Genomic DNA, 18625 nt, shown 5'->3' with positions numbered 1-18625 from the left:
TTAGTGTTGCAAAACAGTCTTAATATGTCTTTAAGTAGTGTTTGATCCTTCAGAGCATGGAGTTTACCCACTTGTCATAGCATTTTTCATCTATTTGTTTTAAATTATATTCAGATTTATTTAAGCATACGTTATCTGCTGATGGAGATTGTGTGTGATATCTTTAAAAGCCCCCGAAGCTCTGGAAACGGGCACTGCGGTGAGTCTGTTTTGTTAACTGCTGCTTCCAGGGTCAGGAACGAACAGTTTTCTTTTCTGTTGATTTTTTTCTGTTGGATTATGAGGGCTTTGTGGATGGTGATTCATCACAAAGTTAACTGTGTCCTCCTTTGATTTTTGTGGCTGCTTCCTCTCTGCCAAGAAGCAAGATTTTCAGGCTTTACAGGATGATTCATTTCTCCTGGTTGGCATGCTTGAACTGTGTCAGACTCAGTCTGCCCACCGGGAACAGAGCAAAAAAAAAAAAAACCCGTCAAATCTCCAAACACTGCCAGCACTTTTGTCTACTGCATCTGTACTTAAAGGGACAGACCACTCCATAATCTAATATTCATGTTACTCCAGTGCTGTTTATCTTTTTTGGTGGTGGAGTTTTGTATGTATTGTCCTTCTCAGTGATGTACTTATATCCATCGAGCAGTTGTATCACTGCAGAAAGTGGCGTACATCTACCCATGATGACAGTCTCAGGCCTGTGACGGAGTTGATGTAAACATATGTGGTGCCTCCTTGGTGGAGACGCAGTTTTTACCTTCTGTGCAGTGATGTGGTTTGGCAGTAATTCATTTACTTACAACCTGGTCTGTGGACTCTGTTGAGTAACAGGTCATGACCTCTAGAATTTATTATGAGTTCTTTTATAGTATGTTTTTCAGTACCACAAGCTGTTTTTGAAAAGAAGGCAGAAATTTTATGTATTTTTCTACATTACTATCTCTACTATGCAGAAACTTACCAAAACTATCTGGATGGATAAAGAGCAGGGAAAGCAACCATAACATGTTGATTTGATTTGAGGTGAACTGTCCCTTTAGGTCTTAGAACCAAAATTTTCAGATTCAGTTAATTTTAAAAGTGATCCTGCTCCAGTTTGAGATCCACTGATATATACAGTCACATCACATCTTCATTTTATACACACATGTTGACAGTAATACTAGTAATTCCACTCCTGTTCCTGTGATTCCCGGCATGACAGAGGCTGCCCAACAAAACCATCCCATCTTTAATGGACTCTGGCGTCTGCTGACTCCAGCAAGCTGGATGGACAAAGCCAGTCGCGTTCATGAAAATAAAACTCTGCTATCTTTACTTTCAGCCTCTTACCTTGATCATTTTAAGTGCGAGCCTCACATGCTGTACCATGCTGTTTCATATGGTAATATCACAGACAGTATAAAACTAATAATAATAGTACATGTATTTTTTTTAATATTAGCCTTAATGTTAATGTTTTTTTTCCCATGACACGCTGGCAGGAGAGATTTATTTTTATGACTTTATACAGGAGATTGGTGTCTGGAAATATCAGAACCTTGATAGTGGGATGTTATATGACTCTATGCAGTTTCACAGAAGTCTGAAATGTCACATTTTCACACATTTATTTCTCATCAACATTTCAGCCACGCTAACTTCAGAAAGGTCAGGTTGTGCAGTTCTTGTAGATTTTTGAAAGACCTTGCTGTGAAGGTGAGCTAATAAAAGCAGAGTGCTGGAGAGGAAACAGAAGGACCCTCTAACTGCAGCTTTAACACCAGAGTACGTTGATAAAAGAGTCAAGAGGCGGAGTGAGCTTTAAAAATAATCGTGGTTTATAAAACCCAGATATGACAGGATCACCAAAGTGTTTACAGAAATACAAATACCATCAGAAAAACCATCATAGTACAGTGTTATACACTCAACATGTACAAACTACTCTGTAACAGGGACTTGGGGGGAGGATGGTTCAAAAATGTAAGACGTCTTCCTTTCTCCGTGTCTCTTAAAATCACATTTAGCCACAATGTATTTATTCTGTAATCTTTTTTTGTTTTAAATATCTTATCAAAGTAGAACATCCATCTACCAAACTACAGGTACTATCACATTCAGCTAGTTTAGAGAAACATCAATAGAGAGGGGAGGAGGGAGGGAGGGAGGGGGGGTTAGGGATGCACACAAATCAAGCACTTTGATGTCATGAAGGGTTCAGAGCAAGCAGTGAAAAATCATGGTCACCCATAAGAAAAACATGAGACATGTCAGGGCTGGGCATCATCTCATCAGACTCATGCTGTACAAAATAACCCTGTTTTTGTTTTTTGCACACACTGTGAACAAATACCGGTCATTCTGACACCATCCTGATGTTGGTGTAGGTCTGGATGTAGAAGAGTCCTCACTCCTGTTCCCCTATACTGCTTCTTCTACTACCACAGTATGTCAAAGTGCTTCAATCATCTTTATGTCCAGCGCCAGGACACACATCTCCCATCCCCACCCTTGTCTCCACCTCCTTCATGAACGCTGGACTTTACAAATCCTCCCTCCAGAGATGACAGAACCTCAAAATACAACAAGATAACGATCAATCACATTTTCCATTTCTATGGATTAGTGTTTTTTTTTCATTTTATCTTTATACAAACACATTATAACAGATTTACACATGAAAAAGAGTGCAGGATCGTGAACAAAGAGAAAACTCCTCATCACCTACAAAATACTGCTTGTCCTGGAGCAAAAATGGCAACATAGGAAATCCATCATTGTCAGTGGCTACAATGATTACTAATATACACATTATGTAGAATAAATTAAGATCTATGTACAATGTAAAACAAAAGCAGCATGCAGGCAAGACATCAGAGCCTTTTTACAAAACTATCTGCTGTAGTGTTGTGCTCTCCGACACAAGAGAGAAGCAATGTGTGTGTGTGTGTTTGTGTGTGTGTGTGTATACCTTATTATGTGTGCAGTATATTTGTATGGACAGAGAAGCTATCCACCTTCTAAACACTTTCCAGTCTACATGAAGCTCAGTGCACACAAAGGCTTCCCAGTCCCAGAAAATAAACACAGAAGCAGGAGAAATGCGACTGTTCTGTAACAAATCTGCAGCTCTCTGGGCTTTGTCTTATGACTGCTGGGTGGTGACACACAGTGTAGCCACAGGGAGGACGAGCAGAGCAAAGGGGGTCAAACAGGAAGAGGTTAGCTTGGTTTCTCTGGAAGTCAGGGGCCCTCTGATAGCAGCAGACTCACTTTAAACCTCTTCACATATCAGCTAACACAAAGGATGCACTTTTTGTTAATAACTCTCCTCATCTAGGATTAGCCAATGACATTTAACCTAAAAAACACCAACACATAATATTAGTTTTAAGACAAACTAAGAGCATGATCAGGTGACAGGGAGGCTGCGTGAAACAGACAGAAACATGTCGCAGATTTGACATATTTATCTGTTTGACCACTATCAAGTCACATTTTATACTTGTAGCAGTGCGACAAAGATTCTAGCAGCGCCCCTGCCTGGTGATCATGGGAAATGCAGTGTTTATAGCAGTGGCTCTCAAACATTTTTTTGTATAATCTTCCACTTTGGGAGTGTGAAAGAAAATTAGTTTATGAAAGAAAAATGATATGAGTTACATTTCAAAGCAAAGATTTCACCCAGCATATCTGACACAGATTAAAAAAAAGGTTTTCCCCTCTCCTCCTCTGAGGAAGATGAGCCTCAAAATGTTAATTTATAATTTCATTTTGCAGTTTGAACACATCATTCTCTGAGTTAAAGGCCAGTGTGTAGGATATGATGCCACCTAATGGTGAAGTTGCACACCGCAGAGAACTGAGTACTCCATCTCTCCTTTTCCAAGCCTACAGGCAACCTTGCATGGCTATCAGGTGCAGGTAGTAATTACAATTACTGTGACTTGTTACATTCTGTAGAAACGTAGCAACGCATCATGGCGTGCACCCTGGAGGAGAATCCACAAGGGCATGTTTATTAGCTGGGCATGGGATAATTAAGACTACTTTCTTTGTTGTAATAATGGAAGCCTTGAAGCCACAGTGGCTCACTGGCTCATCTAGTAGTGAGATCTGAAGATATGATGCTAAGTTTAGTAGATATGTCTACACAATCATGTATCCTCATATTACAGAAGTACCATCACAAATCAGTTCATTTTAAAAGTGCTCCTGGTCCAGTTTGAGATCCACTGATATATACAGTCACATCACATCATCATATTATACACACATGTTGACAGTAATACTAGTAATTCTAGTTGATTCCCAGCATGACAGAACTAATGGACTAATGTATCCGCTGACTCTGGCAGGCTGGATGGACAAAGCTACATTAGCCACAGTCACATTCATTAAAAATAAAGCTTTGGTAATTAAAGCAAACAATAGCGATGCATGTACACATGCTGTAGTTAATAGGGCACTTTAAAATTACATGACACAATGATTAACAAGCTGTTTTTTTGCACTAATCTGAGGCGGTGGGGGGGATAAAGTGAGGTCTCACTATGAGCTTATTAAAAAATGTGGCACAAGTTTAACCAAGAAATAAACATTCCAAACATTATAAAATACACCAACAATCATTGTGAGGATGCTCAGACTAGTCTTACTAGTATAAACAACACATGTAGAAATACTTAACAACTACAATCATTATAATAATGCACGTCAAAATATATGAAATATATTACAAAGAAACTTCACAGACTAGAAATGTTTGGATCAAAACATTTTGTTTTCTGTGTACTAAATGCACTTTTCCTGCAAGTGCCTCCAGGGTCGTGATTGTACACTGACTCATAACAACAACAAAAACAAAAAAGATGGAGTATAAAAAGAATCAACAAGCTGAAACCAGTTGATTGGTTTTGATATGCTGTGATGTGAGTCCTTCCTCAGGCTGATATTTGTTAGTATTGAGTCTTTTGATTGGCTTTGTCTTCTCCCTGTTGATCCTAAGTGTAGTTGAAAAGGCGTGTAAACAGTCGTCTATGCAGCTTCTGGACAAAATAAATCTAAAAAAACAAACAAAAAAACTACAGTTGTCAAAGTAAACAACACAGAAGTCCGATTTAAAAAAGGAAGAGGAGAATCCCTGGGTGGGCAGTGTGGTCTTGTCTTGCCAGTTATGTGCAGACGTTTTCCCTTGATGTGTGTCCTCCTGTCTGACTGTGTGTGTGTGTGTTGCATTAGCTCTCTCCTTGACTGTGGCAATATTACACTACGCTTGTGCTTCAGCAGAGTTTGTGTGTTTTTCTATACCTATAAGGACCTATGAGGTAAATTCTATAAGTGAGGTGGATCCTCAATGACTTAAAGGTTTACAGTTAAAGATCAGGACTGCACATAAAACTATCAGGGAGGGGGTTGGGTGATGAGGTCCTTATAAGTATAGTGTAGTAATTAGTGTGAGTGTGAGTGTGTGTACATGTTGGCATTGTGGACTCAGCTGAAGGCCTCATCATCCGTATCTTCGATTAGCACCTTTGTGTCCTTCTTCGATCTGAAAGAAGAAGACAAATTTAGTATGAATCCTATCGTCATTCAGAGTCCTTTCAGAATTCTACAGATTTTCACAATATGTTCTTACTGTGAGGAGGACAGCAGGGGGCGTCGCAGCGTCAGGCTGTGGGATCTCTTCCAGGTCTTTTTGCCTGAGCGGTTTCGGACGCCGTCTTCCTGGTCCATCATCTGCTCCAGCAGCGTCTGGTCGTCTGCGTTGAGCGGTGCCACAGAGATATCCCGCACAGCACGAAACTCACCACAGTTATTCAGATGCTCGTTCTCCAGACGGAAGAAGTTCCACACAAAGCGCCTGCAGTGAGGAAGGTGAAGGTGGAGGAGGGGATGTACGTGTTATTTAAAAGTCTGTTTTCAGGAGGGTGGCTTCTTTACCATGGTCTAAGAGCACCACATGTTAGTGTAACTTTGTGAGGGACAAAAGTTCAAATGCTTCCAGCCTCACCTGAAGACCTCCAGAGGAGCCAGCGTGGTGGCTACAATGTCACCCACAGAGTTGATCTTGGTCATTGTGGTCAGAGAAATCTGGATCGTCCAGGCGAAACGCAGGATCACATCTTCTATGATGGCACAGTAGTAGTAGGCCTGGACACCGAAGAAACAGTGTTAGTGTATGTGTGTGTGTGTGTGTGTGTGTGTGAGTGAGAGAGAGAGAGAGAGAGAGAGAGTCCTATACACGATTTCAACTCTACCTTGTGTGGATAAACGATTTCTTCTCTAAGGAAGGTGTTTTCTCCAGCTCCACGGTCAAACAGACCCCAGTCCATACGCAGGTCCCAGATCAGTGTGTAGAGGGAGCTGATGGTCGAGAACACGATCAGAAGGTAGAAGAACATGTCTGCGTCTGTATGGCCTTGTTCTGAAAAAAAAAGATAAAATCTTATAAAAAAAAACACAAATTTATATATCTTGTATGATTTCTTTAACCACATCAACCACCAGAGGGAGCCCTCCTCTCATAAATACACCAGTTTCCCAGGGCAGTGATTACACTTTAATTTCCACTTCACATCCATTTTCACATGTATACACAATTAATATGACCAACTGTTTGACCAAATTATTTAATCAATGTAACTAGATCTATTAATTGAGTAGTGTCAAGCAGTCAACAGACAAAGTATAAGTTTTTGGTATTACACAGAGATTCTGAGAGGTTAACTCATGAGAGGTAACTTTTATAGTGTGTGCATTTTCCACTAATGCCTTCAGTTTATGATATGTACATGAATGTGTCTGTGTCCAAAGTTCTGTATGAGGAGGCAGATATGACATGAAGGGGTAGATGGAGGATTTATTACTGATTTATCTGTAAGGAGTCATTCAGATGATTACACTGAGGTCTGTGCTGTTTTCAGGACTAATTGAGAATTTGAATTTGATTTCAGTGGTCCATTCTGTTGTTGGAGTTTCAGTGCTGTGAGGATAATAAACAAGGCTACCTCCATCTGTCCCAGTGTGTCATATTTCTAATATCCAAACAGAGACTCTGTTGGCAGAGTAAATGTTTATGCAGCATGTGTTCTAATGTGGTTCAGCTCAATGATAATATTACATTTTAATTACAAGTACTCCAGTTCCCTTATGAACTTACTTCTACTTTTGACATCATTACAGTGTTTCATGGCATGTGTTGTCATAAAGTTAGCTGTAATGATCATTATTATGACTTGTCCAGATGCCCCCAGCTGTAGTGTACAGGCTGTTTAACAGTCTCTAAGTTAGTTTACTGTTTCATGTACTGAGTAGGTGATTAGGTGGGCTCAGCAGCGCCTGTGTGTCTGTGGGAGCACTGTGGATGTGATTTGCTTGTTCCTCAGTGGGAGCTGATATATAAATCAGCACCCGGTGGCCTCTCACAGTGACTCACACAGACACAGACAGCAGCCACCAGACAGAGACCGGGCCTGCTCCCATTTGTCATAGTCGTGGCTGCTTCCTGCGCGCAGCCGACGAGACGCTGGGGATCAGAGCAGAGATGTTCTCTAACAGAGAGTTACTGCTGCACTGCTCCGTTAACTGCTGCCTCCATTGTGCTGTTTGCTGCTTCATCTGAGTGATGGGATGGAAGCAGTCCCTACGGCCACACTGAGATCTCCCAGCTGTGGATTAAACATAGTCCTGGACAATAGACTCTTTTTTTCGCAGGAGAATATCCACTGATGTCTGTGAAGGGCTGAGGTGTTTAACCCCTCAGTCTTTGTGAGGGCTGAGGCTGTTTTCCACCACGCTGGTTTGCTGCTGGCCCATTAAGAGGTTAAGTGTAGTGAGATGGACATCGATTGGATGCTCAGATGGGGCTACCGGTGGTCACTAGCTCCTGTCACACACACTCAATCTCTATTTGCTTGTCACACACGCACACGTACGCACACACGCACACACACACACGCAGAGCTACCAATATTGTCCACAGGCACCTAAGAGGATAAACACTGTTAAAGATAGAGCTCTTCAGGAGGCTCATTTTATGCAAAGGGTCCACTTCCCACTGATGGAAACAAGTCCACGACGAGAATAATAAGTCACTGCTATTAGAATAATTTTTCATCTGTTATCATTAATGCATCAAGTAGGCAATCAGGAATCGTGATGCATCCTACCGCCTCAAGACCACAGTTGGACCATCTCAACAGTGGTAAACAAAAAAAGAATGATATTGTATAATTATAAGTATGGTGAGCTTTTTTTGTTACAGATTACCCCAGTGGTGCCCTGCTGTTTGGCTGGTTGTAGTAGTATCAGGTGCAGTGTAAACACTGGAAAACTATAAATTGCTGTTTGGCAAGGGACAGAAATTAGAAAAAAAACTTGGCCAATGCAGGGATGAACAATGTAAAGGAAAAACGCATATCCTGTAATGAAAACATCCTGCAGTGGAAAGTACCCGGTGCTATGTCCTTATGACCGGCACTATTTGACCTGCTCCAACCAATCTTGAAGCACTGTTTGATTCACCTTTGGTTATCTGACCCCTGGAGAATGCCTGCCAACTAGATTGGGAACTGCAGGGCCATTCTACGCCTGTGCTATTAGTATTGCAGAACTCCCAAATGTTGTGTTTGCTTCCACCCTAGTCTATAGATCTCACTCAACCTGATGATGTGTTAATTCCACACCATCAGCTCTACCTCAGCATGTCCAGTACAGGTCCTATCCACAGAGGATGCACCTTAATCTCCATTCTGTGTCTGAAAGACTGTATCAGTAGCAGGACTTGAGTATATGCAGAGGTGAATTTGAGTTCATGTCAACTCACAGAGAGATTTGATGCAGAGCAGAGTCTTTTATCTTCATTGGTTACCGTGTGGGTTTGACTGAAGGTGTGTGAGTGCGTGTGCTGCAGTTCCTCCTCTGATACTGAACCAAGGGTCAGTACATGAAATTAAATTATAAAAGCTGTCAGTTTGAGGCTCATCTCTATTCTAACTAAATCCAGCATGTGTGTTCAGCCTCCTCTCCTCTCTTCTCCTCTCCTCTCCTCTCCTCTCCTCTCCTCTCCTCTCCTCTCCTCTCCTCTCCTCTCCTCTCCTCTCCTCTCCTCTCCTCTCCTCTCCTCTGTTTTTCTCTGTTACCTCTTTTCTCTCTGCATCTAACCTTTCATTTCTACCTCCCCCTCAGTTCTTTATCAGTTCTAAATTTACTGCTCCATCACTGCAGGCTGATTCATTTCCACCACTCACAGACTCCCAGCAGGGGTAATGTTCCTCTTTGGTCAGGGTTCCTTTAGCCGGGTTTCAAGGACTTGATGTTGATGTTTAAAACATCCCCGCACTAACTTGCTGCATCAACGTCTGTCACTCCTCTTGCCAACCCTGCAACATCCTGTTCTTCTGTCCATTGGATAAATCCCAAGAGTTTAAATTAGCCTGTAACTCTCCTGCATCTCTAACAGCAATAAGTCTCAGGCCACTGCACATAAAGCTGATCCTATATTGATCCTAAGTAAAGCATCTGCTTTACTGTCAGGCCTTACACTGTATCTTACAGGGTTTGGGAACCCTGCCTAAACCAGGAAATCCACCATCATCTCTCAGGTTACTGGTCTCAGAGCATCTGCTGAGATTACAGTTTCATGACAGTGTCCAATCAGTTATTCACAGCACTGAACTTGAGTGTTTCTCAGAGGGGGTAAATCTACTCCACTGCACCACATCAAAAGTGTCTCATCAAATCCCAGATAGACACAAGTCAGCCAAAATAAACAGTGTGACTTTCTCTCCTGATGTTGCATCACATTTGAACCCACATATACCAGAGAGAGGAGACCGCAGCACAGATTTAGATCAGCAAATGGAAGCAACTGGGCAGCGAATACCACTCAGTCCTCTACAGAGAAGCAAATGATTTATTTGCTGCATTTATGGTTTAAGCATTTTGTCTTCCCGGAGCTAAATGTAGGTACTTCCAGGAATCAGTGAGGTCACACTGCAACCATCATGGCCGTGATCAGGTTAGCAATGAAGGTGACACATCCACTGGCAGACACTGGGACTTTTGCCAGATTCTGACTGATACTTCAGGCACCTTTTACAGCTGGACCCAGTTGTGTGAACATGACACCGACCGGCTGTCTTTTCTGCTGGATGTGCTGGGTAATGCAGGCAGACTTGGCATCATCTTGCCTGTCTACACCACAGACTGGAGCTGAAGGCTGTGTGTCTGAGACAGCTTGTGCCTCGTTTCCATATTTGGATGGAGGATATTCTGATATCGGTACCTTCATTCATTCATCAGAGGCTCTTAAATACACCGAAACAATCATTTCTGCAGACACTTAAAATATCTCCACAACAGGCAATTTCCTCAACCATTCATTCACTGTGCACACAGAGTGTGTGTCTTCCCACCCTCCTCTTTCACTTAACCAGCGATCAGTCTCAGCCTCCATTATCATGTGGGATGAAAGATGGCTTCATAGAGAATAACACATGAAGAGAGGCCATTAGTCTGAGGGCACACAGGCTTCAGACCAGAGGAAGAAGGAGGATATGGTTTAATGGACGCCTTTCCTACTGAGCCGTGGAAAAAAAAAAGGAGCTCTGTCCGTCTCTCTGTCTCTCTTCCTCGCTCATTCTATATCACTGTTGGTCAGCTGAGGGAGCAAATGTATTGATTTGAATTTCCATCGAAAAAGAATAAAGTCAAACCGAGAAATAACATTTAGGATTTTAAAAGGTTGAAGATGAAGTTTCACAGCTGGCATTTTGCAGCAAAATGTCGACTTTAAAAAACACACGAGCAAGCCTGCTTTGAAATGAGCCGTATGGACAAATTAAATCTGTGCTGCAGGACTGAAATGCAAAGGCTGCATGCTGAAGGGAAGCTTTTAATGTCTGTCTGCTGTGTCTTTGAACATCAACTCCTTTGTGATATGGCTTCTGAATCAGAATAATTTCAGGCTAATTGTGAAGCTGTCAGACAGGGAGTGACTTGACTGTTAATAGTGTTTAGTTTTTGGAAGTTTTAAAATTGCAGTTCTTTTATCTCTTTTTTTTCTATTTTGTGATTTTCCTGAATGCCTTAACATGAGAGCACAACCTTGTTTATCTACCACTGTGTTTGACAAACCTTTTTCCTATTTCCATTATAAAGTGCAACAAAACCAAGGCCAGCTTCCAGCATTTGCACTGAAGGTCACCTCTGCTTTCTCAGCACACAGGACTCAACACAAAAGGCTCAAACGCCTGTGTGCTGTTGACAAGCTCTTGTATCACAGCAACACTGCAGCTTTAGTTTGTAGATTCTCATCTTCAGACAGTCTTACTTGTGTCTGTTTTGGGTTAAAGTGAGGTTCACCTTTTGTGACATCACCCATGAATTAACTTAGTATGGAGGCTCCCTGGCATCCCCCTAATCCAAAAATATCTTAAAAGTATCTTACCTCTGTGTGTAGCATACAGGGCGGCAAAGGTGACAACGAAGAAGGTGGTGGAATATTTCCCAGCATTCACCAGGTGTGGGAAGGCCCTCTTGGTGTCACGGTAACGCCTCAGGCATTGGATGAAGCGAAACCAGGCAGGCAGACACTGGATGATGGCTCGCAGACCATATGAGTAACTGTGGCAAATGTAGTCTTCATTTGCTGTAACAAGATGAAACCAGCATGTTTCAGCTCTTTTCACTCACACAAGCTCATCATTATGAGAGTCACATGGTAACCCCTGCGTGGCCAACCATTAGCTCTGTGTTAATTGGTTGCTCGAGGGGCTGAGGTGTCACTACTGGTGGAGTGGACAGCAATTAAAATCTTACCTACATCACACTTCCTGACAGGAAACACTGAAAAGCCTGGCACACTCTCAACTCATCCACATCCACAAGATTTATATCTTTACGTCTGTATTAAAATGCAGAGCAGCCCTGTAAGTATAATCAGATATATATATAAAAAATCCAGTATAAAAAAAATCTAGCTATAATTGTTTATGTTAGAAGGCTACAATCAATCAAATGGCTGCCAGACAACCTCTGACACATTCACATTCACACCTTCAGGCAACAACCACACTGCACAACTGTGTGAGCCAAGGTGTATATTCACATATCCAATAAATCCAAACATCAATCTACAATGTTTTTATTACTCCAGGATTATGTTGTATTCTGTTTTTGGTGTTTATACTTTGCTCTGTGTTTCTAGATACAGTGAACCCCAGTATAGAATAGATAGAAAATAGATGACATGTTTATTATTATGGATGCTGTTCAAACACATTTATTCTTAACAAAGGCTGTCAATACATGATGTTGGAGAAAACAGGAAAATGTCTGGTTTTCATTTCCTTAAAAATTTCCTTTAAATTTGTTCTCATCACAGCTTAGTGACTCACGTTTCAGAGGGGGTAACAGGCCCTTGCTGTCGCTCCACTTCAGCTCAAAGATGTAGAAGCAGATAAGATACTCCAGGTCCATCAGAACAAACACCAGAGAGTTGAGCTGATCTGCCAGCCAGAAGTCTGCAAATTCCACCTGGTGAAACGGTGCAGTGAACACGCGGAACTGGAGGCCAAAGAGAGAGGAAGGAGGGAAGGTGAGAAGAGAAAGTGCAAAGAGGGATCTTAGCAACTAGGAAGGGTGTAAAACATGAAAAAAAAGTGAAAACACCTTTGGCTGACCTTACTGCTGCTCAAATGTGACTCAAATGTCACACTGAATTGTTGCACGAGTCTACAAAATAATTAGTGTGCAAATGTTGCAGCACTTGTTGCAAAGCAGGGAGCAGCCGCTATTAATGATTTGTAACACACAAAAAAGGATGAAGCCTCCAGACTACCTTATCAGCACACCACAGGACACTCTAATGAGTCACACTCTGTGTCAGTGTGCGTGAATTTGGTTATTTGTATGTTACTAATCATCAGTGTACAACACAAACACACGAAACAACGTAGCAGGACGGTGGTGGCCTTCGTCTGTGGCTTCTATGGGCATGTTATTTGGGATATGACTCTGGCAGGAGCTCAGTTATTGACCACGCTTTGTAAAATGATACAACCATGCTCCACTTTTTCCATTTACCCCCCCAGGCCACATCTGACATTCAGGAGAGACTGTATGCACAAAAAAACTCACATACTCTCCCTGCACAGCAAAATGTCAAAGAATATTGATCTTTTTTTGTTTTTATACACATCAGTTCATTACATATTTCTCTTAAGCTGCCAGTCAAAGCCTGTATTGATCGAGTGGCCATCTCACTCATTTCCACTCTGAGTGGATGTCTTAAGGCTAAGCCTGCTGCACTCATGTTGTATAGGTGTTCATTTCTTGAGCAAACACCATCAGTAATCCAGGTGCTCGCTCTGCACTATGTCCTATAATGAAATCTTTGTCTTCTGTCTGTCAATCAGAGGACATCGGTGCACCTAGCATGGACACAAAGTATAGAAGCAAAGAAAACAAGTCAGGATTTGTTCGCTTATGGTTGAATCTACAGCACTAGATGAAAAGCATCTCATTTAGTGTACAGGACCAATTAAGACTGTGACTGATTATGGAGCAACCAGTGGAGGAGAGCTGACAGCCTGCTGGGGACTGTGGGGAGCTGTGAAGGAAAGGACAGGAGGAGGGGGTCTGCTGCTGCTGAGGGGGAGAGGCAAGGAAAAGGAGGGAGATGGAGAAGAGGAGGAAGAAGAAGAGGGTAGGAGGGACAGAGGAGCTCAGGGCATCAGCATACTGATAGATCTATGCCTGTAATGATTGCACAGTCACAGCCTCGCCCTCCCCTGAGACAAGCTGCATTCTATTATCTCTCAACCCTCTGCCCTCTGTCTCACTACACACACACACACACACACACCTGCAAGTACACACACACACACACACACAGTACCCTCTCCTGTGCTGTAGCACAGCTTAGACAAAGAACAGTAACATAGGAAGGCTTTGTAAACACGAGACTTGAGATGAATAACTGATTTGTACCTGCATCAACACATATTTAAAACACAGAGCTGTGAAAGCATACATTTGCATGCACTCGTTCTCTTTGTCTCAGTTTTATGTTATTGTTGCTTTAGTATTGTTGTGTTTTGGTGCTATTCTGCCTGTCACTCTGGACTGAATCATTATGCAAGAAGTTTCAAGTCTTTATCTTCAGTGATTCAATGTCAGGGAATAGAGAAGGGAATGGATTTTCAGCCTTCAGCATTTGGATTCTGACAAACATGCTGCCACTCTGTGAACACATTGCACATCAAACCTGGCTCTTTGTGCTGCAAGGGTTACCTGTGATTTATTACTATATTAAGACCTCAGCCAAACACACTGACCAGACATCTTACAGCTTCCCATTGCGTTTGCATTTTGCTCTTTATAGCTGAGGCAATCCTAATTAGTGGACTGACCAGTAGTTTGAGGAGCCAGAAACGTGATTTGTAGTAGCAGGTCTTGAAGGGGTTGATGAGGAAGAGCACCATGAAGCCGTACAGGATGAGAGGGTTGATCTGCGTGGGGAGGTAGGTGTAGTCTGAGTAGAGACAGGAGAGGATGCTGAGGCACCACAACACACCCAGGAAACCAGCGATCTGCAGCACAGAGAGGAGAAAACAGAATAAAGTGGCGTTAAAGGAAAGTTTCTTTGACATATGATAAGAATTAACAAGGTAATCTGAAAATTGACACACAAATTATGTTGTGTATATAAAACTCTGTGGACATGAAGAATGGATTGTTTCTGCTGAACAATAATACATGTGATTAAACAACCTCATTCATTCACTGTGATTAAAAATCAGTCAGCATGAATCTGAAATAAATGTTTGCAGAGTTTAGACACCATCAGCTTTGAATGTGTCTTTGTTTTGACCTCAAACAGGTGTTGGTGTGAGAGGTTGTCCCGGGGATTGATCTCAAAGATGAGGACATGGTTCACTCCGGCCTGTCTCCATCCATACGTGTTAATCCCCAACAGGAAGAGGAACTGGATCAACAGGAAACCACCTCGATAGATCCGCACCAGAGGCCACACATTCTCTGAGCGGGTAAACACAGCACCTACAGGGGACCACAGAGGAATATTTATCTGTTTATAAAACCTTTGAGATTTTGCTTCATAACACAGTGACAACATTACAACATAAGGCACAAAATGTATGTCTGATTTACCAGCAAGAATGAAGGCGATGGCAAGACTGATGAAGAAGCCGCAGTAGAGTCCCACACGGAAGGTTGTCCAGGCCAGAGCAGGCTAAACCGGGCAGGGAGGAAAAACATCACACACATGTACACCTGCACTTATTAACACCTTTACAGATCCTGCACATGTACATTCAGTCATGGGTGTGAGTCAATGCGGCTATATTTAGTGTATTTTTTAAAACGGAGAGATCCCATGTCCCCAATTTATTTCTGACATGACAGTAATTAATGCAGCAACAACAGCAGATATAGCATCAGGAGGTAAAGTGCTACTAGCCCCGATTATTTCTGAAACATATCCTGTCTGTTCAAGAGTGGAAAGGCACTTATAAAATCAATACTGAAGGAGGCTCTGATGGCTTCCCCTGTCTTTCTTTGTCTCCTCCTCTCTTACACACACATGAAAAAACCTCTCACCTTTCAGAAAAACACACAATCACAGTTAGATAAATGCAAAGATTTTCCCTGCTGGCATAAATACCAGAAAACCATGATGAGATGCCAGCATCCTTCACACCCATCACTGATTGATTTTCATTATAATCAGCTGCACGTCTGACCTGAGCTGCCCCCAGTGGAGGAACTCTCAACCTCTTCATGGCTCTCTGACGATCTCCACCCTCCAGCTCTGTGGTCACCAGAGTCTACACACAAAAACAAAGCATGACTTTCAGAGGTGTGTTTTTCTGGCATGGTTGTGTTTTGGTGTTCTAGTGTGTATGTGGGTTTTGTGTATGTCAGAGTAGACACCTCTGCCTCAGAGATGAGCTGTGTGATCTTCTTGCAGGTGTAGAAAGGTGCAACCTCCACATGAGCCACACGCCAGTCAGCCCCGCGTGGAGTATCCAGGATCTTGTCATGTTTCTTCAGGATCTTACGGAAACCTGTAAAGTTCAGGTTCTATGGACGACAACAAGAAGGCAAGTGACAAACACATCGCATCTTTAATACGAGCTCGCATGCAGGTGTGTCTGAGAGCATATGAGCTGAGTACCTGGTAGTTCTGGAGCAGGATGAGGCTGAGGTAGAACTCGCTGAAGGCTAGCTTCAGGTCCTTGATGTTGTGGTGTTTGCAGCGCTCCTCCTGCGTTAGGTGAAACATGGTCTTGCGTCTCCGCAGGCTAGGCGGAGCATTGTTCTCACGCTGAGCATCCAGTGAGGACTGCAGCTCATTCTGCAGGGTAGCAAATCGCCTCTGGGCTTCAGCAAGCTTTTCTAAAGAGGAAGAGATGAAGATATAAAGCTTTGTGCACATTCATATCCACACAAACCACACATGTTCAACAAACTATCACAGTTTTTAACTCTGTTTAAAATAAAACATAAAATAACAAATTAGAAGGTCTCCTCTCCTCCTCTCCTCCTCTCTCCTCTAAAGCAGAAGCATGGAGCCTGCAAGGCGGAGCTGTCATGTAAATGCTGCTGACCGAGGAACCATTATCTGGGTCAGAGATAGGTTAATACATCCACGGAGAGACAAAATGAGAGAGGAGGGAGGAGAGAGAGTCACACACGGCTGAGGCAGTAACCTGCATTTCATTAACTCTAGCAGTACTGCCTACTTTTCAGAGATTAGACCTCATTCTACTCATGCTTTATTTTTTTTAAAGCATTCAGAGGTCATGTCAGGTTCAAGGAGGTCCACCGCTTTTCTTTCTCTCATTGTTCTCTTTTTTCTCCTCTGTATAAGACTTGTGTTGCTGATTTAATTGCTGTCTGTACCTGTGTGGCTTAATGAATGTGTATCATCACTGTTTCCATCCTTCCATGTCACTCACAGTGGCACATTAGTGGCATTACACATCACAAGTACATTTGTTTTCAAGTCATAAACTATGAAAATGAAACCTGTGTAAACTCTGTTATTGCTACAATGACTTGCAAAGTCTTCCAGCTGAATTAGAAACCACTTATCCAGGAGACCTGCAGTCACATTAAGTCCACTGATATTTCCTTGCACTGCCGCAGGACAGACAGCAGTCTGATAAGACAACCAATCTGATTTGGTTTGCACCCTGCTGCCAGCCAGACTGCACAATCATGTCATAACCTGAGAAAAATACCATTTGTGAATTATTTTTGTTTGAATACACACCCACACAAATGTGTGGGATCACACTACCTCACCCACAGGAATGTCAGAGCTCTCTTTCACATCTAAATTCACAGTAATCCATATACTGGACCTAAACTGAGTGACTGTCATGACAATGCTTAACAGCAGCAGGAGACATGAGAAAGTTAGGACCCGGCCACAAGTAGATTAAATCTAAGGTCTAGATAGCAGAGGCTCAACTGAGCACATGGCTGAACAGTTCATCTGTGTGGAGCTAATGAACCTTAAACAGACAGGTGTTGGTGGTTTAGATTTTCACTGAGTTTTCTAAAAGGCCTTTTGTTCTTCCTCAGATTTCAGAAACTGACAGGATGAAAGGGTTTCACACTGAAAAAGCAGACTGAAAACTTGGCAAATTTCTTTTCGGTTTGATGATGAGAGTGCTGTCCAACAGGCTGTAATGTAGCGCATTGCAGCAGAGTGGCTTTGGGAGGTCAAAGACCCCTTTCAGAGGGAGATACAGGCGGAGAAAGTGGTGTGGAGGCAAGTGTCTTACGTAAAGTCAGCACACATTTATCTCCATGCTTTCACTGCTCTAGCCAGCTTTTTTAAACCACCACACACAAACACTCCATAATTGACATCAGATAAAGCTGCCTGTTGGACACAAACTCCAATTTTCTTGCTTCAGCCTCCTGTGTGCAGAGGATGAAGAAGACGCCTGAGAGCAGCATGAAGATGTTTTCATACACAACATGTAAACATCCTCACACCTCTGGTCTGCTGAGGAGACGGTGACTCACTGGCTGTAATACTGATGTGATGTGACTCTGCTGTCAACAGACTTAACATGTCACATGTCATACTGAGACAATTAGTATGGACATTTCAATAACTGCAGTGCATTTTCTTTTTTTTTCATTTATCCTTTAAAGAAACAGCCAACAGCAGGAAATAGGTTAGGACGATTTCGATTTTAACTTAAAAGAGCAAAGACTTTAATCTGCACATACTGTTCTTTAAGAGACCAAAGAAGTCTGCCGTCATTATCTGCAGTATAATGAAAGTCTCTTTAACAAGACATGCCAGATACAGAAATACAATATGTGGCTGTTAGTAAAAAATGCAGTGAGTTCAACGTTGCTTCAGTACCTCAGTAAATCAGCCTGCAGCTAACAGTATGCACACTGATTTATACCCAGTTAGTTTGCTTCTCTTGCCATCAATCAGCTTGTAATGTCCCATCATTATCCACAGGAACAGTCTTTCCAGTCAACCTTGGCCCTCTGTTGACCCAGCACGTCTGCTGTTCCACAAACGACCTCTAGAGGTGACACTGTCTTGTCTTCACACACTTCCTGCTGTCACCCCTCGCCCAACCCG

At 42.4% G+C, this 18625-nt stretch overlaps 1 protein-coding gene across 1 annotated transcript in view; it reads right to left on the bottom strand.

The window, feature by feature from the left end:
* Positions 1–1791: 1791 nt before the first annotated feature.
* xpr1a (xenotropic and polytropic retrovirus receptor 1a) overlaps positions 1792–18625 on the bottom strand; it is a 59169-nt gene continuing 42335 nt past the window's right edge. Inside the window, exons 5-16 of the mRNA XM_028404615.1 lie at positions 16181–16401; positions 15937–16086; positions 15747–15830; positions 15154–15235; positions 14855–15042; positions 14394–14573; positions 12378–12546; positions 11429–11629; positions 6237–6403; positions 5990–6129; positions 5615–5839; positions 1792–5527 (exon numbers count right to left, since the gene is read on the bottom strand). Of these exons, the coding sequence (XP_028260416.1) occupies positions 5470–5527; positions 5615–5839; positions 5990–6129; positions 6237–6403; positions 11429–11629; positions 12378–12546; positions 14394–14573; positions 14855–15042; positions 15154–15235; positions 15747–15830; positions 15937–16086; positions 16181–16401 (1865 nt within the window). The 3' untranslated portion in view covers positions 1792–5469. The remainder of the gene's footprint in view (positions 5528–5614; positions 5840–5989; positions 6130–6236; positions 6404–11428; positions 11630–12377; positions 12547–14393; positions 14574–14854; positions 15043–15153; positions 15236–15746; positions 15831–15936; positions 16087–16180; positions 16402–18625) is intronic.

Source organism: Parambassis ranga, chromosome 4 (genome assembly GCF_900634625.1).
Source record: "Parambassis ranga chromosome 4, fParRan2.1, whole genome shotgun sequence".
NCBI lineage: Eukaryota > Metazoa > Chordata > Actinopteri > Ambassidae > Parambassis > Parambassis ranga.
Note: the sequence above shows the minus strand (reverse complement) of the source record. Positions and strands in the feature narration are given on the sequence as shown.